The following is a 17,596-nucleotide window of genomic DNA, read 5'->3' on the forward strand; positions in this document are numbered from 1 at the left end:
AGGGAGGCAGGAGAGCTCAGGTGCTTCCTGCAGAACAGCTCCATTCCGTTCCCACTGTTACGGCAGCGCAGCCAGATGGGAACGCGCCGTGGAAAGCTTTGGAAATTAAACCATGAATGTTCCTTGTGTGTAGGGCGAGGTTCCTGCTTCATCCCCAACAGCCCTACCTGTACATACCTCTCCCCTGCGTTTGTGCTGCTGCATGTTGAATAAATCATTTTCCCTACCTGGCTCTGGGCTGGCCCTTTCTCATAACGGCTCTCGGAGGGCACTGCTGGCTATGGAAAGCCTCAAACCCAACCCATGGACTCAAGGCCATCCAAACTAAACAAAAATGGCAAAGTTGCTGTTCCCAAAACCCCAGTGATATAACAGTGGCCTTCATTTCAGGCTGGGTGTTGAGAGGTAAAGAAACCAAGAAATGCAAGGAAAAACTGCACTGAGTCATTTCACCAGGGGAGGGCTGCCAGGCCAAGCTGAAACAAGCACCTGTTTTGATGCAGCTCCTTCATAAAAGTTAAAAATCATGTCCATCTAAGTTCTGTTTATGGAAGACAAGAACAAATGATCAAGCAATCTGCAAAACAAGACATTTATTCTTAAAAAAAGTCAGTTTATGTACAGTGAGCCCCAGAGGAAGAGGAAGATCACATCCTGCCATCCTCAGGACCCCTCCACGGTGCCTTCTTTGACAATGACTCGTGCAAGATTCCGTGCCAGAGCAAGTCTCAGCATTTCCACTTTGGTGGTCTCAACATCATCCTCCTGGAAGAGAGCAGAGCTTGGGTCAGAGGACTGCACACAGTAACGACCTGGGAAGAGTCTCTCTCTGGGTTTGGAAAGTAAGGATGCAGGTCATTAAGAGGGAGAGTCCTTGTGTATTTACCTGTTACAGGGACTCCCACGAACAGCAAAAGCTACATTTCCTACTTTACAGCTCAACCCAGGGCAGCCGTGCCAAGCCTTTCCATTCCCTGGCAGCTGCAGGGGTTTGCATGTGCAGCAAATGGCTCCCTGTTCCCTGCCTGGAACGCTCAGAGCTGGAGCTGCTGGATGGCAGCACCTCAGCTTTTCACTGCCCGTGTAATCTGCAATTATTTATCTTGGAAAAGCATCACAGTCTAATCCAAACCAGCAGAACATGAGGAGTGGGAGCTCTCCTGCACGGGGTTTGAGAATACTTCAAGCTCTCTGGATGATGCCCTGTTTGGCTGCCCTTGAACACCCTGTGCCATCCTGTCCCTCTTTTCTGCCCTCATGTAGGAATATAAGTGTAGAGCTTTCCTGACACTCCCCACAGCCCCCCAATTCATTATCCAGTTGTCCTCTAAACAAAATTCCTACCTGGAATTTCTGTTTATCCGCGTTCCCTGCCGTCAGGTCTTCCAGGCATCGCATCAACTCATAAGTCTGTTCTGCTGAAAATATGATCTGTGGAAATGAAAGCATTCACTGAGAATGATCAAGTTTAAGGACATCACACAGTCTGAGAAAATGCAGTTTTGAGGAAGAGAATGCTTTCACACTCCCACAGATCCGTTCTGACCCTTTCAGTCACAGGATCAAAGGATAATTTGGGCTGGATATGACTTTGGGAGATCTCTAAAGCCACCTCCTGCGCCAAGCAGGGTCAGCTACAAGGTCAGAGCGGCTGCTCTGGGTCTGTAATTGCTGAATTGTCCTTTTCTTGATGGATCTTAAAGCAAAAATTGGATTAGAAGAGGGAAGCACACTAGAACCATCTTCAAGCCAAATACCCAAAGGAGCTGGATGCAGTGTGTGCTTAAAATACCAGCACAGATCAATTCCACTGCTGTTCTAAAAGCAGGGAACAGAGGTAAGAATTGGTTATCTCATCCTGGGTCCCCTGGTGGGACACAGAACTGCCACGGACAGTTCCTGCACTGGAAATGCAAATCCTGGGGCAGGAAACGGGTCACCACTTTGAGATCCCTTGTTAAGGAGGAAGCAGGGGTGGGGAGGGCTCTGGGTGTGAGCAGCCATCTCACCTCCTTTTGCTCCAGCAGCGGGAGCGCGTCGGTGAGCAGGGTCATCCAGAAGGAGCAGGGGGCGATGTGGGCCGTCATCAGCGTCAGCAGCAGCCGCGCCGCCTCCGGGAACCGCTTCTCCCCGTAGAGCCGGTGGAACTCCCGGTACTTCCCTGCACACCACGGGGGTTGGTGGAGGGGACAAAGGGGTAGGGGTTGCTGGGCTTTCAGAGATGCCTTTGCAGAACCACCCCCAATTGAAATATTCTGAGCCCAAAGCAGGCCAGGTCTGGTGAATGGGAATGTGGTGCATGGAGAAAGGTGACAACAGAGCCTGGCTGAAAGGGCACCAAAACCTGCTGCTGTGCTGGGTGAGGTTCAGGGTTTGCACCAGCCTGTTCAGTGGCTGCTGCTGCCTCGTGCTGAGTGTCTGCAGGGGAGCACTGCCCCAGTGGCTTAGAGAGCAGAGATAATGTTCTTTTGGATACCATAGAATATCAGGTCTGAAATGCTGTGTTGCCCTCCTAGTTGCTTAAATGGGAACTGGGATCTTTGTTAATAGAGAAAGGTCTGCTTTTGCTAAGATTTAGTGGGATCAGTATCCAGCATGTGAGAAGTGGCTGAGGATGAAAGGGGGGTTCATTCTGCAGCTTTGTTTGTAGCTACTACACTGTCAAGCTCCTGGAAGTTCATGATTCCCTTTCAGATTCACCTCTGACTAATGCTTGAGCTCAAGGCAGAGACATGGGAAAGCTGTCAAGCAAAGGTACACCTAATGCTTCTAGAATTCCAAAGGAAAAACAGGCAAAAGTATTTTCAGGTCTTTCAGGATTGTTTATAAAGAGCAGAAAGGGAAATAGTTTCTCTGGGGCTGACATGAGGGTCACTGGCTGATGTTGGGCATGCAGAGATGAGGGATTACCAATTTGCTAAGTCATGTTTACCTTCTAGGCCTAATTTAGGATAAGGTTTAAACGAAGGAAATTCAGTTGCAGTTTTGCAAGCTGGGACCAAGTGGGAACAGACCAAACTCAGGATAACCCTCCCTGTAATGCTGGTCAGGCAGAGGGAGTCAATCCAATGCCAACAGCTATTCCAAATTCCTATTAGATTCTGGCCCCAGTAATTGGGCTTGTTAACTGCCACAGCACCAGAGAAAGGGGCATTTTAGCTCCATTTCCTGTTTTGGTCCATGAATCAAAGGCCACAGAGCAGCTGCAGGCAGAGGGGCAGGTCAGCACAGCTACTCTGTGCCAGGCAGGAGGAGGAAGCTGTGGTACGGGAGGGAAACGAGCTGGGGCTCCTCACTGTCACTTGGCACAGCAGCTGCAGTGGGAGGGCAGGGAGGGCTCTTGTTCCAGGGAGCTTGAGACTGCCACAGGGAACCCACATTGTGGAGATTCTGGAGAACTTAGTAAAATTATCACATTGCCAATGTAACTTAAAACAGTGGTTTACTCCCCCAAGGAACCCCCCTAAGGTATCCCAGGTAGCCTTTGTTAGTATTTCAGAGCCTCTCTAGGTAGTGATCCAGCCTGGAAAATGACTAAGGAAGGGGAAGGTAGGAGTGTTAGGATTTGGGGCTGTCCTGCTGAGAGCAGCAGTCAGTGCCATCCCCTGGTACAAGCTGCATCCCAAATCACATTTCCCATTTGCTTGCCCCTCATCACTAAACCAGGATGTAGCCAGAAGGAGGAAAGGATAAATTCAAGTAATTCCATGGAGTTCACTACGTTCTAAATAACAGACCAGTATGAAAACTGTAGGCAGTTCTCACCAAGGAATGTCAGCCTGTCACTGAGCAGCATGGATGGTCCCAAATTGTCAATGAGGTCCAAGTCGGAGAAACACCCCCTTTCACAATAGTCCTTAAGGAATCTGGGGAGAAAGGAACACAGTGAAAGCTCAGAGGGGAGAACATCATCCACATCCATTCTGTATCTCCTAATCCCTTCCCAGAAAATTTGATTGTACTTGACTGAGTTCCATCTTAACCGACCTCCTGTGAGGGTTTCCAAAGTCATCAAAGACTCCATGGAAGCAGCCAATGAACTGGTGTAACGTACATTTAACAGACACCTCATTTATACTTCTGTATTTTGTGGAGCTGAGATCTGTTCTTTTAAAAAGAGCAACTGAAGGAAGGCACTCAGGAAGCTGAGGCTGGTGGATGCATAAATAACACTCCCAGATCATAACAAAAGCTCTGTTTTTCTGCTGTGTGAAAAAGTTGATAAGCAGCAGGAACAAAAACAATGCTAAAAGCTTTTCATCTGTTTTGTCACAGCCTTCATTATGCTGCTTTTTGCAGAGCTGCTTCCTGTGATGGTTTCTTTTCTCCTTCTCTTGAAGGAAATGTAGCGATTCCCACTCCCTCAGAGGACAAATGAAAAAAAAGCCCAAACCAAAGCTGAGACCAGCAATCTCTTACCACTCCCTTTTTCCACTGCTGAAGACAGTGTTGCCTGCCCACCTACCCAGGGTGTCATTTCAAAATTATACTCTTATCAATGAAGAGATGGTACCTGCCTATTTCCAATTAGCAAAACCCACATGGCATGGGTTGCTGGAGATTAAAAAGCATAGAGTTGGCAGAGGTTTTGTTGAGGCCTGAGCCAAGTGCCAGCATCCTCCTCACTTTCACAACACCCTTCCCAGCCTGGCAAGGTCAGGAATTGTGACAAGCTCATGCAAAACCAGGGAAACAATAACACTTTTCTCCTTGCTGCAAATGTTGTAATTGTGGGGTGAGATTTTTAGCAGAAATGGTGGCTTAAGTGACTCCCACTGCCTTGTTTGGAGGTTGTGTGGGGAACTTGACTGGTTACAAATAATCTGCTCAACAAAGCACAGACGGGGATTATCCTCCACCCAAATCAGTCCCCCGGGTCACTGTCCAGCCCATCAAACAGCTCTATCAGAGCAAATGAAGGGCAGTGCAGATGACAGAAATTACTGAAACAAATGTTTATCAAAGCAAGGTCTAAGAGGGTTGGATTCCTGGTTTATAAATAAGGATTGCTGTTTTGTCTCCAGCTGTCAGGAAGGAAAACGGTGTAGAGGACAAGCTGGGTACTGCAGAGGAGAAACTGAGGATGTGTTCTAGTCCACAAGCAGGTGCCTGCCCTGAGGGAAAGCTCAGCCCCACTGCCAGCAGCAGCTTTCCTGGCCCTGGCAGAGTGGCTGCCTGCCCCGTCCCCCACCCCAGAGTGGCAGCAGCAGCCTGGGGGCTGCTGTCCCAGCTCACCGGTCCGAGATGAGCGTGGCAAACGCCGCGTCCTTGGCCCGGATGCTCCAGGACAGGGCCGAGCCCAGGCGGTTGTTCCGCAGGGCCTTCATGGCCATGATCTTGCAGATGCTGCGGACTGGGGAGGACACATGGCACAGGAGGGAAAGGATTAAGTTTCGGTAGTTTCACTTGTATCCCTGCAAAGAGTGAGACTGAAGATCCCCCCACCTTGCTCGTGCATCTGCCTCTGCTCGCAGATCCGCAGCACCTTGAGGGCCTTCTGCTCCGTGTTGAGGGGGATGCGCTCGATGTGCAGCTCCAGGTACACCCGCCCGAACTCCGGGCAGTGGTCAAAGTAATCGACCCCCAGCTGCCACAGGCTGAGAGAGGGGCAAAATCAACCACCATTCCCATCACATAAACCTTCAGTGAGCACGACAGTGAAGCCCCAAGGAGCATCCCAGTCTGCATTAATAACTGATAGCTCTGATTAATTTGTGTTCAGACCTGAAATGGCTTTTCCTTTCTGCCAAATGCCAGCTGCCTGTAATGTAACTTTGGAATGCCACAGCTTTGGAATACCTGCAGCTCTGAAGTGCTTCAGTGCAAGTCACTCTGCACAGTGGCAGGAGTGACTCTGCCCTGGTCAGTACGTGTGATGGGCTCCCACAGACAGCTTTTGTCTTTCATTCAGGAGAGGAAATGTGCCAGTCTTGTACGATCCCTTAGGGATACCTCTGCTGAAATTCTAACAGTGACTTCTCTTTGCCTTTTTTACTTCATGAACATGCAGTTATTTGGTTTGGCTGCCCTGGTGTTAGTCTATCCTATGAGTAATAAAACAGAAGTTGGAACCTGTGATGGGAGAAGAGTCCCGAGGCATATTCCAGCAGGAGGAACTCACGCATGTTTGAACCAAAACTAGGGGAAAGAGAGAAAACAGACATTATTATTTGCATCTCGATGGAAAAACCTGCTGACATTACTTCACAAGTACTTTTACTTTCTGCAGCATGTTTTCTCAGGGGCTATCTTAATCAGCTTAATCCAAATCATCAATGCAAAGAAATACTTACTAGAGATTGTGAGACTGCAGGAGTTTGCAGTGGTCCAGCAGGTCAGTCAGATGAGCCACAAACCACCAATTGCTGAGGACGATGCTGTGTTTGAAGCAAAAGAAAGAAAAAACTAAGCCTACCACTGCCAAGGATTGTGTCAGGTTTTCCACAGGCTTTTCCTACCAATACATAGCTCTGTTACAGTGCAATGTCTGGCTGCAATGTCCCAGACCTTATGGAATACTTTTAATTGCTGCCAACTTCGCATATTTCTGCCAAATTCTTTGCAAGGATGATCAGGTGGGCTGTACCCATATCCCCCACCCCAAATAACACAGAAACAATACTGCAGAACTAGAGAATCAAAAGCCTTAAAACTCAACCTGCATTCCTTGATCACTTGATGCATCTCAAACTCAAAGGCTGCCATTAAAATCATGTCTAGAGGCTCAGGGCTGCTCTCTCCACCCAGGAACAGGTCCATACTAGACTGTGGAATGAGATGACAAGACGTGATAAATTCAGAAGTTGTGAGATGGTAAAAGTAAGATTTGTTCGGACGTAGCAGCCTAGTTTAACTTATTTTATGGGAAATAACAGATCATAGAGACCAAACACATTAAGAAAAAAGATTTTTTTTCCTTATTTTAGCATAAGAAAACTGGAAAACAATTGCAGGAACACAACTGGTGACAGATACTGAAAAGTGGGTCTTCAACAATTATTTGTCAACTTAATCAGTCTCCTAGTCCTCTTACAAACCCCAAGCAACACCTTACAGGAATGTCATTGCTGTAAGATTTCAACCCTCCCAGAGTCTTTCACTCAGTGCAGTAACCCTTGTGTGCATGGAACTGGAGGATATAAAGGTAATTCCATTTCCTACCTGTGCATAGAACCGCAGCTCCATCGGCTTCACAGTGGGATGGGAATACAGGAGCCGGGTAACCAGAAAGTGGTACCATGTGGTCATGAGCTCCTTCTTCTCCAGGATGGCATCCTCATCTCCCACCAGGATCTAACGGGATAAAACCACAGGAGTAATTCTGCAGATTCAGTGATGTACACAGACGCACTGTAACTCTCCAGGGGCATCACTCCTGCTTTGCAAAGGTGAGGATTTGATCAAAATTAAATAACAAAGATCCTTCTCAGAGCCCAGTTTCCTCATCAGCCTTATGGCCCTGGACAGGAGGAGCAACGGATCTGCCCAGGCTTGCAAAGTTTGTTGCAAACCAAGAACACAGGACATTAGACTGGCCTGAAATCTCCTGATTTAATGAACACATCATCCAGCATATTATTAAAGTTACTTATGGCTACACTGAGCTCCTGAAATCCACAAGGATGGATTCAATACCTGTCCACAGTTTCCTTCCTTCCCAGCCAAAACACACCTTGCAGATGGACTCCATGTGGGGATTGGAAGCGAAAGTCCCATCCTGTAGAAACCTCTGACATTCCTCGTGCCAGTGCTGCCATTTCAGCTCCAGCTCAGTCAGTGTCTGGGTGTTGCCAAGCTGAACAGAGGGTAAGAAACACAGAATAAGTGAAACAGCAAGTCAAATCACAACGGGCACTTGGGCTTAACTCACAGTGGTTCTTGATAAAAAGCTAAATATAGGGCTGCCCATGATCCTTCTATACTGGTTTGTCACCTAACAGGCTTTTACCTGAATTGTTGGGTCTTTGGGCAATTAGAGAATACAAATATTGTTACTGTGAAGGAATATGAGTGAGATGTTCTAATGGGGAATAATTTGTTGCAGGGGACACATCAGAGGTGGCTCTTTTCCCAAAGAACTGCGTGAAAAAATCTGCTTTGTACATACACTGGGCATGGGCATCTTCTTCATCAGGTCATCCAAGATTTTGTACATGTTCATGGAGGTGGGATTGGCAGTGACTTCCTTGGAGAGCAAGTGCCGTGCTTCGTCCATCCGGCCTTGGAGCACAAAGACATCCACCTGCAAAATCCACCCGCCCATGAGCACCCAGGCAGGGCATCAGAGGGGAATTCTAACCTGTGATTCAGGCAAGTGGAGTGGAGTTAAAATGCTTAAACTGCTAATGCAAATACACAGTGTAAGTCTTGAGCTCTACGGGTCATGGAAGTAGGAGGCTCAGGATGGCAGTGAGGGGCAGGATGATCAGAATGGCTTCACCTCAAAACCTACACGGGCAGAGAGCAGCAGCGTCCCAGCTTCTGAGGCGCGGTCTAGTGTCAAGTAGGGAAGAGGAAGGAAAGCACACAGGCACGAATTCTCTTTGTTTAAGAATCCTGTAGGTGATGGCACTCACCACGTTCCAGAAGAGCTTGTGTTTGGAGGGGTTCTCACTGCTCAGAACTTCCCGGACCATGCTGTCCACATCACACACGTGGAGTCGCACCCAGTCCAGGAGGCGAAGCAGGAGGGGCCCAGCTGTGTGCAGACAAGGTTTCCCTCTTAGTTCCCACCTGTTTGTTCCCAAACTGCTCTCTCACAAACCTTAACAGTCGGACATCATTAGATGGGGTTCACTGGTTGGATTTCTGCCTCCCACACTCAAGTTACAGAGCTCCCTAAGCAGCCAGGCTGTGGGAGCACCCGCTGCTGACAGGTTTCCCTGTGGCAAATTTTAGACAGAGCAGCAACGAGGTCCAGCAGAAAACCCAAACCAGTTACTTGAAGAAATAAAAGGTGAGTGACTCGGATCATAAATCCTGCAATGCCAAAAGACAAATAGAATATTTCTGTTTATTTTAATGTCAGTTCATTACTATTAACTGAATATGAGGAAGAAATTCGGCATTAGGTGATTAACTTTTCTTCAGATTAAGTAATTTGTGAATCTCTTCTGAATTCTGGAACTGTGCAAGTAGCGTATTTGTTTGCATAACCTGATTTCCTTAAAAAAATTATTTACTACTTTAAATTGCTGGTGTAAACAAACTGACTTCAAAAATGGCATCCTAAAGTTAAAGGAGTTGTATCAGAGCTGTATCAATGTCAGCTGGCATTGACATATTTGATGCTAAAAGATGTGTTTATGCTTAGAAGTCAAATACATTGGCAGCAACATTTGATATGTCTTCTCTTCATAACCTATCTGATAAAAGAGACAATTTAAATCATAGTGTACCATGCAGGAGGGGGAAAAGTAGAGGGCAAACTGAATAGCATGACATAATTCAATATGAAGAAGGCAATTAACTGAGGCAGAAGGGGTATTAAAGGGTTTATTGCCACTCAACATATCTCTAAAACATATTAAACTATGACATAATGGATGACATACACATTTTAAACAAATGTATATGCAAACACAAAACCCTTCAGTCTTAACACCAGGATAGTTCCCTGCTCACCTGCAGCTGCTTCAACAAACAGTATCTCACAGAGGTTCCAGATCAGCTCCATCGCAGAGAGAATGGAAACCTGAGGAAAAGCAGGGCCAGGTTTCAGAGTTAGTAATTATTCCAGTTGGGTTTTGTAACCACACAAAGGCATCTGCTGTCCACAGCAATCAGTTAAACTCAGTTTGTACAGAAAAATGTCATATTGACATTTCAGAGATAGAAATTAAAGGCCGTGTCTTCTCCACACACATTCAGCTCAGAAAGTATTGATGTTGTTTGTGTTCTGAAATGCAGCAATAATCAGTCAGCAGTGGGCAATACCAACCAGGGCTATTGTCAGCCTTTGGCACTTCTAAGATTAATAACACAGAGAAGGAAGAAAGGCCAAAGGAGAAACATCACTGCAGCTAACAGGACAAAACTGCTGTGAGCACTCTGCTCCTCCCAGAACACTCCTGTGCTGTCTGACAGCTCACAGTGGACACCCAGAGCTTGCTGTGAGGCTCAGATGCAGCTGGTTGGAATCTGAGTGTTGGAGAGGTGAAGGTTCAGACAGGCAAGTCTGAAACTTTTCTGGTCAGTCATCTTTGAGATGACAAGAAAACACACCTATAACACTAAATATATAAGACACGGCAGTGAATTGAGGTGTTGGACATCTTTAGAAGTAGGGGAACTATTTATTTCCTTTTATTCTTGGTCATGAACTGCATCTACTGTACTAAGATAGAGTTAAATCTAAAGTGCTTTATGTCACAGTGGTGGCCTGGTGAATTCACCAGCCAGAGATCCGTGTTCAGCTGTGACTGTGTGACATGAATGCAGGTTACCTGGGTGCTGTACTGGCCTTGCAGGGCAGGGTCCCGAGCTGAAACTGAGGGAACAAGAAAAACCAAAGAGCGACACATTTACCTTTGACAGCCCCTTCTAGGCTCATAAATAAGACAATAATACCTGATTACTCATCAAGCACAGACCTAAATGAGCTTTGTAAACTTGTTTTATAAATCCTGTGCAAATCTGGGTATGGCTACAGGGCATAGATGAGTAACATTTCCCACTTTCTGGGGAAGCAAGCTATTAAACTGGATTCGGTTTCCTGTAAAACTGGAGCCAAAGATATGAAAAGGCTTAAAGTCCCCCAAAAATCACTGTGAGGAAAAAAATAATCTCTGACCAGATTTACACACTAATTTGGAAATTTCTGGCATGAAATAGAGTCCTGAGAATTACTGAAACCTACCCACGCTATAGTACAGTAGTTGCAGTAACTTACCATTGAAATGCTACTTTTATAGTCACAACTAGTGTTTCCTTTTCTTGCAGGAGAACAAACCAACTTACCAGCTGCCTGGTGCATGTCCTCCATGCAGGCTCTTATCACCGACCGGTAGTTTTTACTCACTTGAACCAACCTGCCAAGTGCAAAAAGGCTTTGGTTGGAGAGAGCTGTTGGAGTTTTAGTCTCATGCCTACTGCCCTTGCAAGTCTCTCTGGGGCAGCAGGGGCTCCCAGCACTTGGGTGGCTCCAGCTGGAATCAGTGAGACTGTGCCACACTATACACTGGCACGGATTTGTTCAGCGTGGTTACTGGAAGGATCGGAGACTTGTTTGGTAACATCACCCCAAAACGATCATTGTTTCTGTCCCGCTGCTGATTACAGAGGTGGTCAAAGCAGCCTGGCCAGTGGCACATCCCTCTCTGGGGGTGTTTATCAGTCCACGGCGCTGGCCCGGCTGGGGAAGGGGCAGAGGTGCCCCCCACGCCCCCAAAACACTCACTGCGCCTTCCGCGACTTCCCTGCCAGCTCCTCCTCGCTGCGCTGCAGCCCCATGAAGATCCCGTGCGACTCATTGAAGAGTTTCCGCAGGGTCTGGATGTAGATGTCCTGATCCCTGCGCACCACGAACACGGGGGACGAGCCGGGCGCTCCCTCCCCGGCGTCTGCAACAGAGCCCGTCAGCGCCAGGGACTGGGACCGAGATCGGGACCGGGATGGGGATCGGGATCGGGACCAGCATGGGGATCGGGATCGGACCGGGGATTGGGGATCGGACCGGGTCGGGACGGGACCACCTGCGCGCCGGAAGGCGATTTTTGTCTCGCCAGCCCAGCACCTGCGGGGCCCCAGGGCGAAGCCAGAGCTGCCGGGCCGAACGGCGTCCGCGCCCGGCACAACCTGTTGTGGGGACAGCGGCCGTCAGCGGCGGCCCCGCCCCGCACCCGGCCCCGCCCGCCCCGCCCCGTTTCCCGCCACCACGGCGGCGGCTTCGTGTCCGCTCCTTCCATGGGCCGCTCCCCTCCGCCGAGGCTCCTCAGGCCCTCCGGGTCTGCCCGCCAACGCCGCCTGCCCCGCCCCGAGCCCCGAGCTCGGCCCCGAGCCCGGCCCGGCCCCGCCGCCGCCCCGGCTGGAGCCGCCCCCGGGGAACGGGAGGGAGCGGGAACCGCCGCGGGTCGGGGCAGGCGCCGCCGCTCGCCCGGAGCACCAGCCCGCTGCCGTGGCCCGCCGGGGCGGCGGGCCCGCTCCGCCCCGATCCCATCCGATCCCGCCACAGCCGCGTCCCCGGACGGGCTGGGGCTGCCCGGGGCTCTGAGCCTCCGCGCTGGCGGAGCGGCGGGACGGGGTTGCGTGGATGGATGGATTGGAGGATGGAGGGATGGAAGGGAGGGAGGAGGGGGAGGGAGGGAGGGAGGGAGGAAGGGATGGAGGCCGCCCCATATTGCTCTACTTCATTTTCCTGTCAGGAGGGATTCAGTGCGCTGTGGGTGTGGTGCTGGCCCTGGGCGTGGGGGTCAAAGAATCGCGGGATGGGTCAGGATGGAAGGGGCATCTGGTCAGTGGAGTCATCTGGTCCCACCTCCCTGCTCCAACAGGGTCATCCCAGAGCACGTGGCACAGGATCGCACCCAGACGGTTCTGGAATATCCCCAGTGACAGTTCTGGGAGACTCCACACCCTCTCTGGACAATCTGTCCCAGTGCTTGGTCACTGCACAGCATTGTCTTTGTGCTCGCTTCATTGACTGCGCTGTAATAACCAGTTTCTCATTTCTTTATGCACACAAAAAACACGTGCAGGTACATGAGCCTACAGGATGTTGAAGGTGACGCTCTCTGGAGCTCTCAGGTGACCTCATTGATAAAGCTGCCTAATCAAATTAAGTGCCCTGTGACTTCAGTGAGTTGCCGGTGGGCTGGGGAAGGACTCATAATGGAGCAGGATCACAGCAGGCTGGGGAAGGACTCATAATGGAGCAGGATCACAGCAGGAAGAACTCCCCGCTGTGCCTTATTCAATTACTCACGGTCCGGGTGAAGGTCGCTACCCCCTGGGCAGAGGTGCCTGCTGGAAGCTGCCTCATCACCTTTCTGCCGATGGAGCATCTCACATGCCACTTAAGTATCCCTTGATACCTTGGTGTGATAAAACACTAACTACATCCTGCTCCTCCTTCCCACCTCTGTGTACTCCTCACTTTTTGCCTGTGCCTCCCAATAACCAAGTTGTTCAGTGATACACTTTTTAAGACAAATATTAGCAGTGCTGTCTTGCTGACCTCACAGCTGGAACCAGTCCCTCTCAGGCTGGTGCTTTTCAGAGACGCTCACTTAAAAATTAATTTTTCAAGATAGCGTAAATCATCCGCTGTCCTTGTATGACAAATGCTGCAACACTCCACGGCTAAATTGCCCTTTTTTACTTATCAGCTGCTGCATCCATCATTTCCAATAAAAATAAAGCCAGCAGTTATCTCTGGCAAGAGCATGTTGTGTCACCAGTCGTGCTGAGAAAAGGAAGTGGTGTCTGCTCAGGTCAGCAGGAATGGCTTGTTGCAGGGTAGAAGAACTTAAATGCTCAGAAAGCTGCTTGAGCAACTGACTCATCAGTTTTAAATATCTCACCTTTTATTGTGGGTGAGGGTCCTGTTTTTTGTTATTGGGGATGTGCATGTATTCAAATCTCTGTTGTACGAAGTCAAATTCAGCTCTCGTCTTACAAAATGGTGCTGCTCTATGCTGCAGACTTCTGAGGATGTCAGTGAGGATGCCTAGATCTAAAATGGCTCCAGATACAAATGAAAACTGGATGAAAACCCAGCAGTAAGAGGCCTCCTGCCTTCATTCCTCAAGGGTAAGGTGCTGCTTCTACAACTGCATCAGTTTCTTGTGACTGGCAGAATATAGATAGAATATACACTGTGTAGGGAACAGGGCCCTGCCTGCAGCCCAAAGGCAGGTGACCAACCTTTACCATCTGTATTGCAAGGCCTGATGACCCCAGAGAGTGCCCATCCCTCACTGGTCTTTTTTTCTCTTCCTCAGCATGGAGAGGGAAGTGTTGGTGGCTGAGGTGGTGGATCTAGGAGTGGGGCAGCGTCCTCTTCTGCTCCAGCATCCCTCTGTGTAAAGAGACACTGAAAGGTGGAACTCTCTGATCCTCTCCTGCTTGTCTCTTGGCACGTGCAGTCCACTTTGCTCACTCACTAAAAGCCTCACGGGCTTTTTCTATCTGCAGCATCTGGTGTTCTTAAATTGATGAGGAAGGTGGCTGGTTCCTGGGGGGGTCATCTTGGGAAAGGTGAGTTTTAGTATGAAATCCTGACATTTCTTAATCCTCTTTTGAACACTGGCTGGAGCTCTGCACGTATCTAGAAGGGAAACATTCCTGCTCATGTCTCAAAAAGGCTTCTGTGCCTGTCCAGTCCATGTAATTAAGCAGAATTGGGAATGACTGTGTCACCATGGAACTTCACATTGCTCAAAAAGGCTTTGGGTCCAGCAAGGAAGGCAAAGGCAAAGAGAAACTGCATTGCTGTCTTACAGCCAGGAGAAAAAGAAAAAGCCAAAAACAAAAGGTCTGATGAGGATAGGAGTTAGAAACTGTGAAACAGGAGGATTGGAAGCTATTTGGGGAACAGGGAGAATGATCAGCATCGTGAATGGGGAAGGCACAGCACAGGCAGGGCCTCAGGCAAAAGGTAATTTCTATTCCCAGGGCTAAGCTAGAATTAATGAAGAGCAAAGCCTGAGTAAAGCACTCAGACCTGCAGGGTGGGGGCTGAGCTCGATGCACTCGTTTATGCCTCCAAATTACTGTTTGCTTTCTGTCCTTGCCTTGGCCTCAGTGCAAAGTAACACACAGTTCTGGAGGGGCTGGAGTTGCTTTCGAAGGTTTATGCTTGCTGATGGGCAGGAGCACACACCTTCTGCCTGTAGCTGCCTTAATGTCTTAAAAATCTTAACGATTTAAAATCTCAGTGTGAAAGGAATGTATGTGGAATGCCTGTATTCCCTACCCTCTTCACTAGAGGCTGGTGAATTAAGCCAAAGAGCTCTGCAAGATACACCATATTCCTTCCTTATAAAACTGCTGTACAAGAATTAAACAAAGCATGGAAATATTTTAAGACACAACACGTGGACTTCTCTCCCCCCCCCCAGAGTTGGAATTGTCTCAGGAATTCTCACTGGGATGCTTCCCTATTCACTTCCCTTCAGCTCCGTGCATTGAAGAGGAGGAGCTGAGAGGGACAAAAAGCTTTGCTTTGCTCCCCTCTGCTGCAGCCCGGTCCCTGCAGGACTGGCCTTTGTAGTTCCCAGTGTGGCTTCTCCCCCGCCGCTCGCTCCGAGTGCTGCCGCTGGCCCGTCCCTTTGCAGGTTTTAGCACTGCCCATTGTCGGCTCCACCGAGCCTCTAGTTTCTCAGAGTTTCCTCTGTTGCTATGTAAAAATAAAAGCCACACAGAGATGAGGTTTGTAGAAACCTGCTCTGTGATTTGGGATCTGTGTAATTGGTGGTGAGGCCGATGCTGGTACAGCTGAAACAGTTTGCAGCCTTTTTGAGCACATCTAACTCCTGCAGTGGCAGTGCAATCCCATATGTTCTCATAAAATCTAGAGTATTTTCCTGTCTTTTTTAGCACATTTGTTCTATTTGTGATGCTGCCTTAATGTGTGTCTCACTTGAAGCCATTCCTACCTTCAGGTCTTTCATGCCCTGCTCAGGTCTTGGCCAGTTTCATCCCACATCCCAAAGATGCACAGGAATCTTCAAGGAGGGAGGGGGAAGAAATGACAAGAGCAAAATAAAACAGGATGGTCATGCAACATCAGCCTTGTGATGCCTTTCCTCACATTTCTCTGAGATGTTGCATCATTTCTAAAAATAGAACTTAAGGTCCATTGGGAATTGGCACTTGTCCTTTGTTCTCTGAACTACCCTGTGGGTTTGGAGTCTCCCTTAAAAAACCATGGATGAGGTAGAAGAATAGAGTGGGGATTAAGGTGCTTTATTTCCTTGTCATGTAGTTCTGCTGCTTAGTGATGATGATGGACTTTAGAAGGTCCAAAGGGCTTGCCCATTGCTCTTCAGAGCTCAAATAAAAGGAGACTGATCAACCATCAGACATGTGAGGGGATTTGGACTGAAGCACATTGTCTTCTCTAGCCACAGGTGCTTCTCAAATCCCTGTAACTGAAATAAATAGAAAAATAATAGCATGAGTAATTAAAATCAGAGAAAACAGGCAGGATCAAGTGATTGGAACAGTCTTTTGATGATAAATCAAGGAAAATGACACAGGTAGGAGTGGAAGCACAGCTCAAAGGAGTGTCTATTTGAGTTGCAGTCGCAGTTTGAAACAGCATCTGTTGCCTTCTTGGGTCAGACTGAGTGCATCCAGTGCCTGGGAATTTTCCAGAACTGACTCAAGAAGACTCTTCAGAAGGAGTAAAATACCCAAACTGAAAGGTTCTATGAAATTTTAGATTAAATTTGATCTTTCAGAGTACCGAAGCAGAGGGAAAGCTTTACAATCTATGGGAGCCTGGACTACAAGGAGATGGTAAAAGGCTTCACAGCAGTATTTTGTGGAAGTTCAGCTGCCTGCTTGCCTCAGGTAGGGCTGTCCCTGTGTTATTTTCTCAACTGTGGACTCGGATAAAGGTTTGGCTTTGACTTCCTCTGCTCAGTGGGTGTTACTGTTCTTCAGTTTCCAGAAAAAAACAATCCCTGTGTCTGCGCTCGGAAGGAGCTGGAATGTGAAGTAACACAGGCAGAGGAGGGGAATCAGAGCTGACAGTGAAAAGGGGGCCTGGCAGCCTGGGCTCTGCCTGTAAACAGAGTTTTTCTTCACTCGATATTTCACTATTTCAGTAGTTTATTATGGACAATGAACATCTCCAAAATGGTGCAGGAAGTTTTGTCATGCCAGAAGCAGAGGGGGTGTGTGACCACGTGGCCACCTCTGTGCCATGACCTGGAGTGTGTTCCCACATCGAGCAGCACCAGTGTGGAACGATGCCCACCTGGGAAATCCATCCCTGAGGTGTTGACAAGGGTCATTTTTGGGGTGTTTCTTTTCCATCTATGTGATGTAGAGAAACAGTTGAACAAATGATTGTGGTGGGTGTAATGCTGAAGAAAAAAGGCACCAAAACCATTTTGTGGGAACCTATGAAATCCCTGGAGTTACTGAGAATTTCCTCTTCCCTTCCACTGGAATGAACTTGAAGAAATCACATCATTGGTGGTATATCCTGTGATTTATATAGTGTAATTTATGTAGTGTAATTGCTGGAGTGCTGCATCATGCCTTCAGCTTGCTGAAGAACACACATAAACCTTGACTGAATTTAGTTCAATTGAAAGTGCATTTTTGGGATGTGGCAGGGACTCTATTCCCTTAGCAGACACTGCACCTCTCCCTCAGCGGGGCAGCCCAGGGGGTTTGGAGGGCACCGTGTGGGTGCCAGACCCCGGAGCCTCCATCAGTGTCATCCATAACACAGCAAAGACATGAGCAGGGGGGGAAGATTTGAGGAGGCCCAGGACGAGGCTGAGATGAGAGGGATCACAGAATCAATTGGGTTGGAAAAGACCTCTGAGATCATCAAGTCCAACCTATGATCCAGCACCATGTCAACCAGAGCAGGGCCCTGAGCGCCATGTCCAGCCTTTCCTTGAACACCTCCAGGGAC

At 48.5% G+C, this 17,596-nt stretch overlaps 1 protein-coding gene and 1 long non-coding RNA gene across 7 annotated transcripts; one reads left to right on the forward strand and one right to left on the reverse strand.

Annotated features, from left to right (window-relative positions):
• Window positions 1–578: 578 nt before the first annotated feature.
• NUP85 (nucleoporin 85) lies at window positions 579–11,906 on the reverse strand. Its single transcript, XM_018073018.2, has 18 exons — window positions 11,735–11,906; window positions 11,399–11,561; window positions 10,960–11,030; window positions 10,446–10,489; window positions 9,625–9,694; window positions 8,577–8,698; window positions 8,108–8,242; window positions 7,673–7,795; window positions 7,162–7,293; window positions 6,659–6,765; window positions 6,294–6,377; window positions 6,073–6,138; window positions 5,446–5,597; window positions 5,236–5,353; window positions 3,766–3,866; window positions 2,010–2,161; window positions 1,345–1,431; window positions 579–765 (listed from the first exon to the last, which is right to left on the reverse strand). Exons 1-18 carry the CDS (start codon window positions 11,904–11,906, stop codon window positions 664–666), a joined length of 2,001 nt encoding a protein of 666 aa, XP_017928507.1. The 3' UTR covers window positions 579–663.
• A 505-nt stretch (window positions 11,907–12,411) lies between these two features.
• LOC115307517 lies at window positions 12,412–17,254 on the forward strand. Of its 6 annotated transcripts, none has more exons than XR_003915843.1 (5): window positions 12,412–12,695; window positions 13,641–13,749; window positions 13,941–14,196; window positions 16,404–16,515; window positions 16,616–17,254. It is a non-coding gene; the product is annotated as an uncharacterized LOC115307517 (long non-coding RNA). The 6 variants fall into 6 exon arrangements; XR_003915842.1 differs by having other exon boundaries at window positions 12,695–12,744; XR_003915844.1 differs by lacking the exon at window positions 12,412–12,695 and adding an exon at window positions 13,521–13,532.
• Window positions 17,255–17,596: the final 342 nt, after the last annotated feature.

Source organism: Manacus vitellinus, unplaced genomic scaffold (assembly GCF_001715985.3).
Source record: "Manacus vitellinus isolate BGI_N305 unplaced genomic scaffold, ASM171598v3 scaffold_24_pilon, whole genome shotgun sequence".
Classification (NCBI taxonomy): domain Eukaryota; kingdom Metazoa; phylum Chordata; class Aves; order Passeriformes; family Pipridae; genus Manacus; species Manacus vitellinus.

Excerpts from the sequence above, each read along its gene's own strand:
- NUP85 (XM_018073018.2), bottom strand. The coding sequence starts at position 11,906 with ATGGAAGGAGCGGACACGAAGCCGCCGCCGTGGTGGCGGGAAACGGGG. Across the intron at positions 6,139-6,293 it reads CTGCAGTCTCACAATCTCTA|TTTTGGTTCAAACATGCGTG; the intron begins GTAAGTATTTCT and ends TCTTTCCCCTAG. Across the intron at positions 766-1,344 it reads CGGATAAACAGAAATTCCAG|GAGGATGATGTTGAGACCAC; the intron begins GTAGGAATTTTG and ends GCTCTCTTCCAG.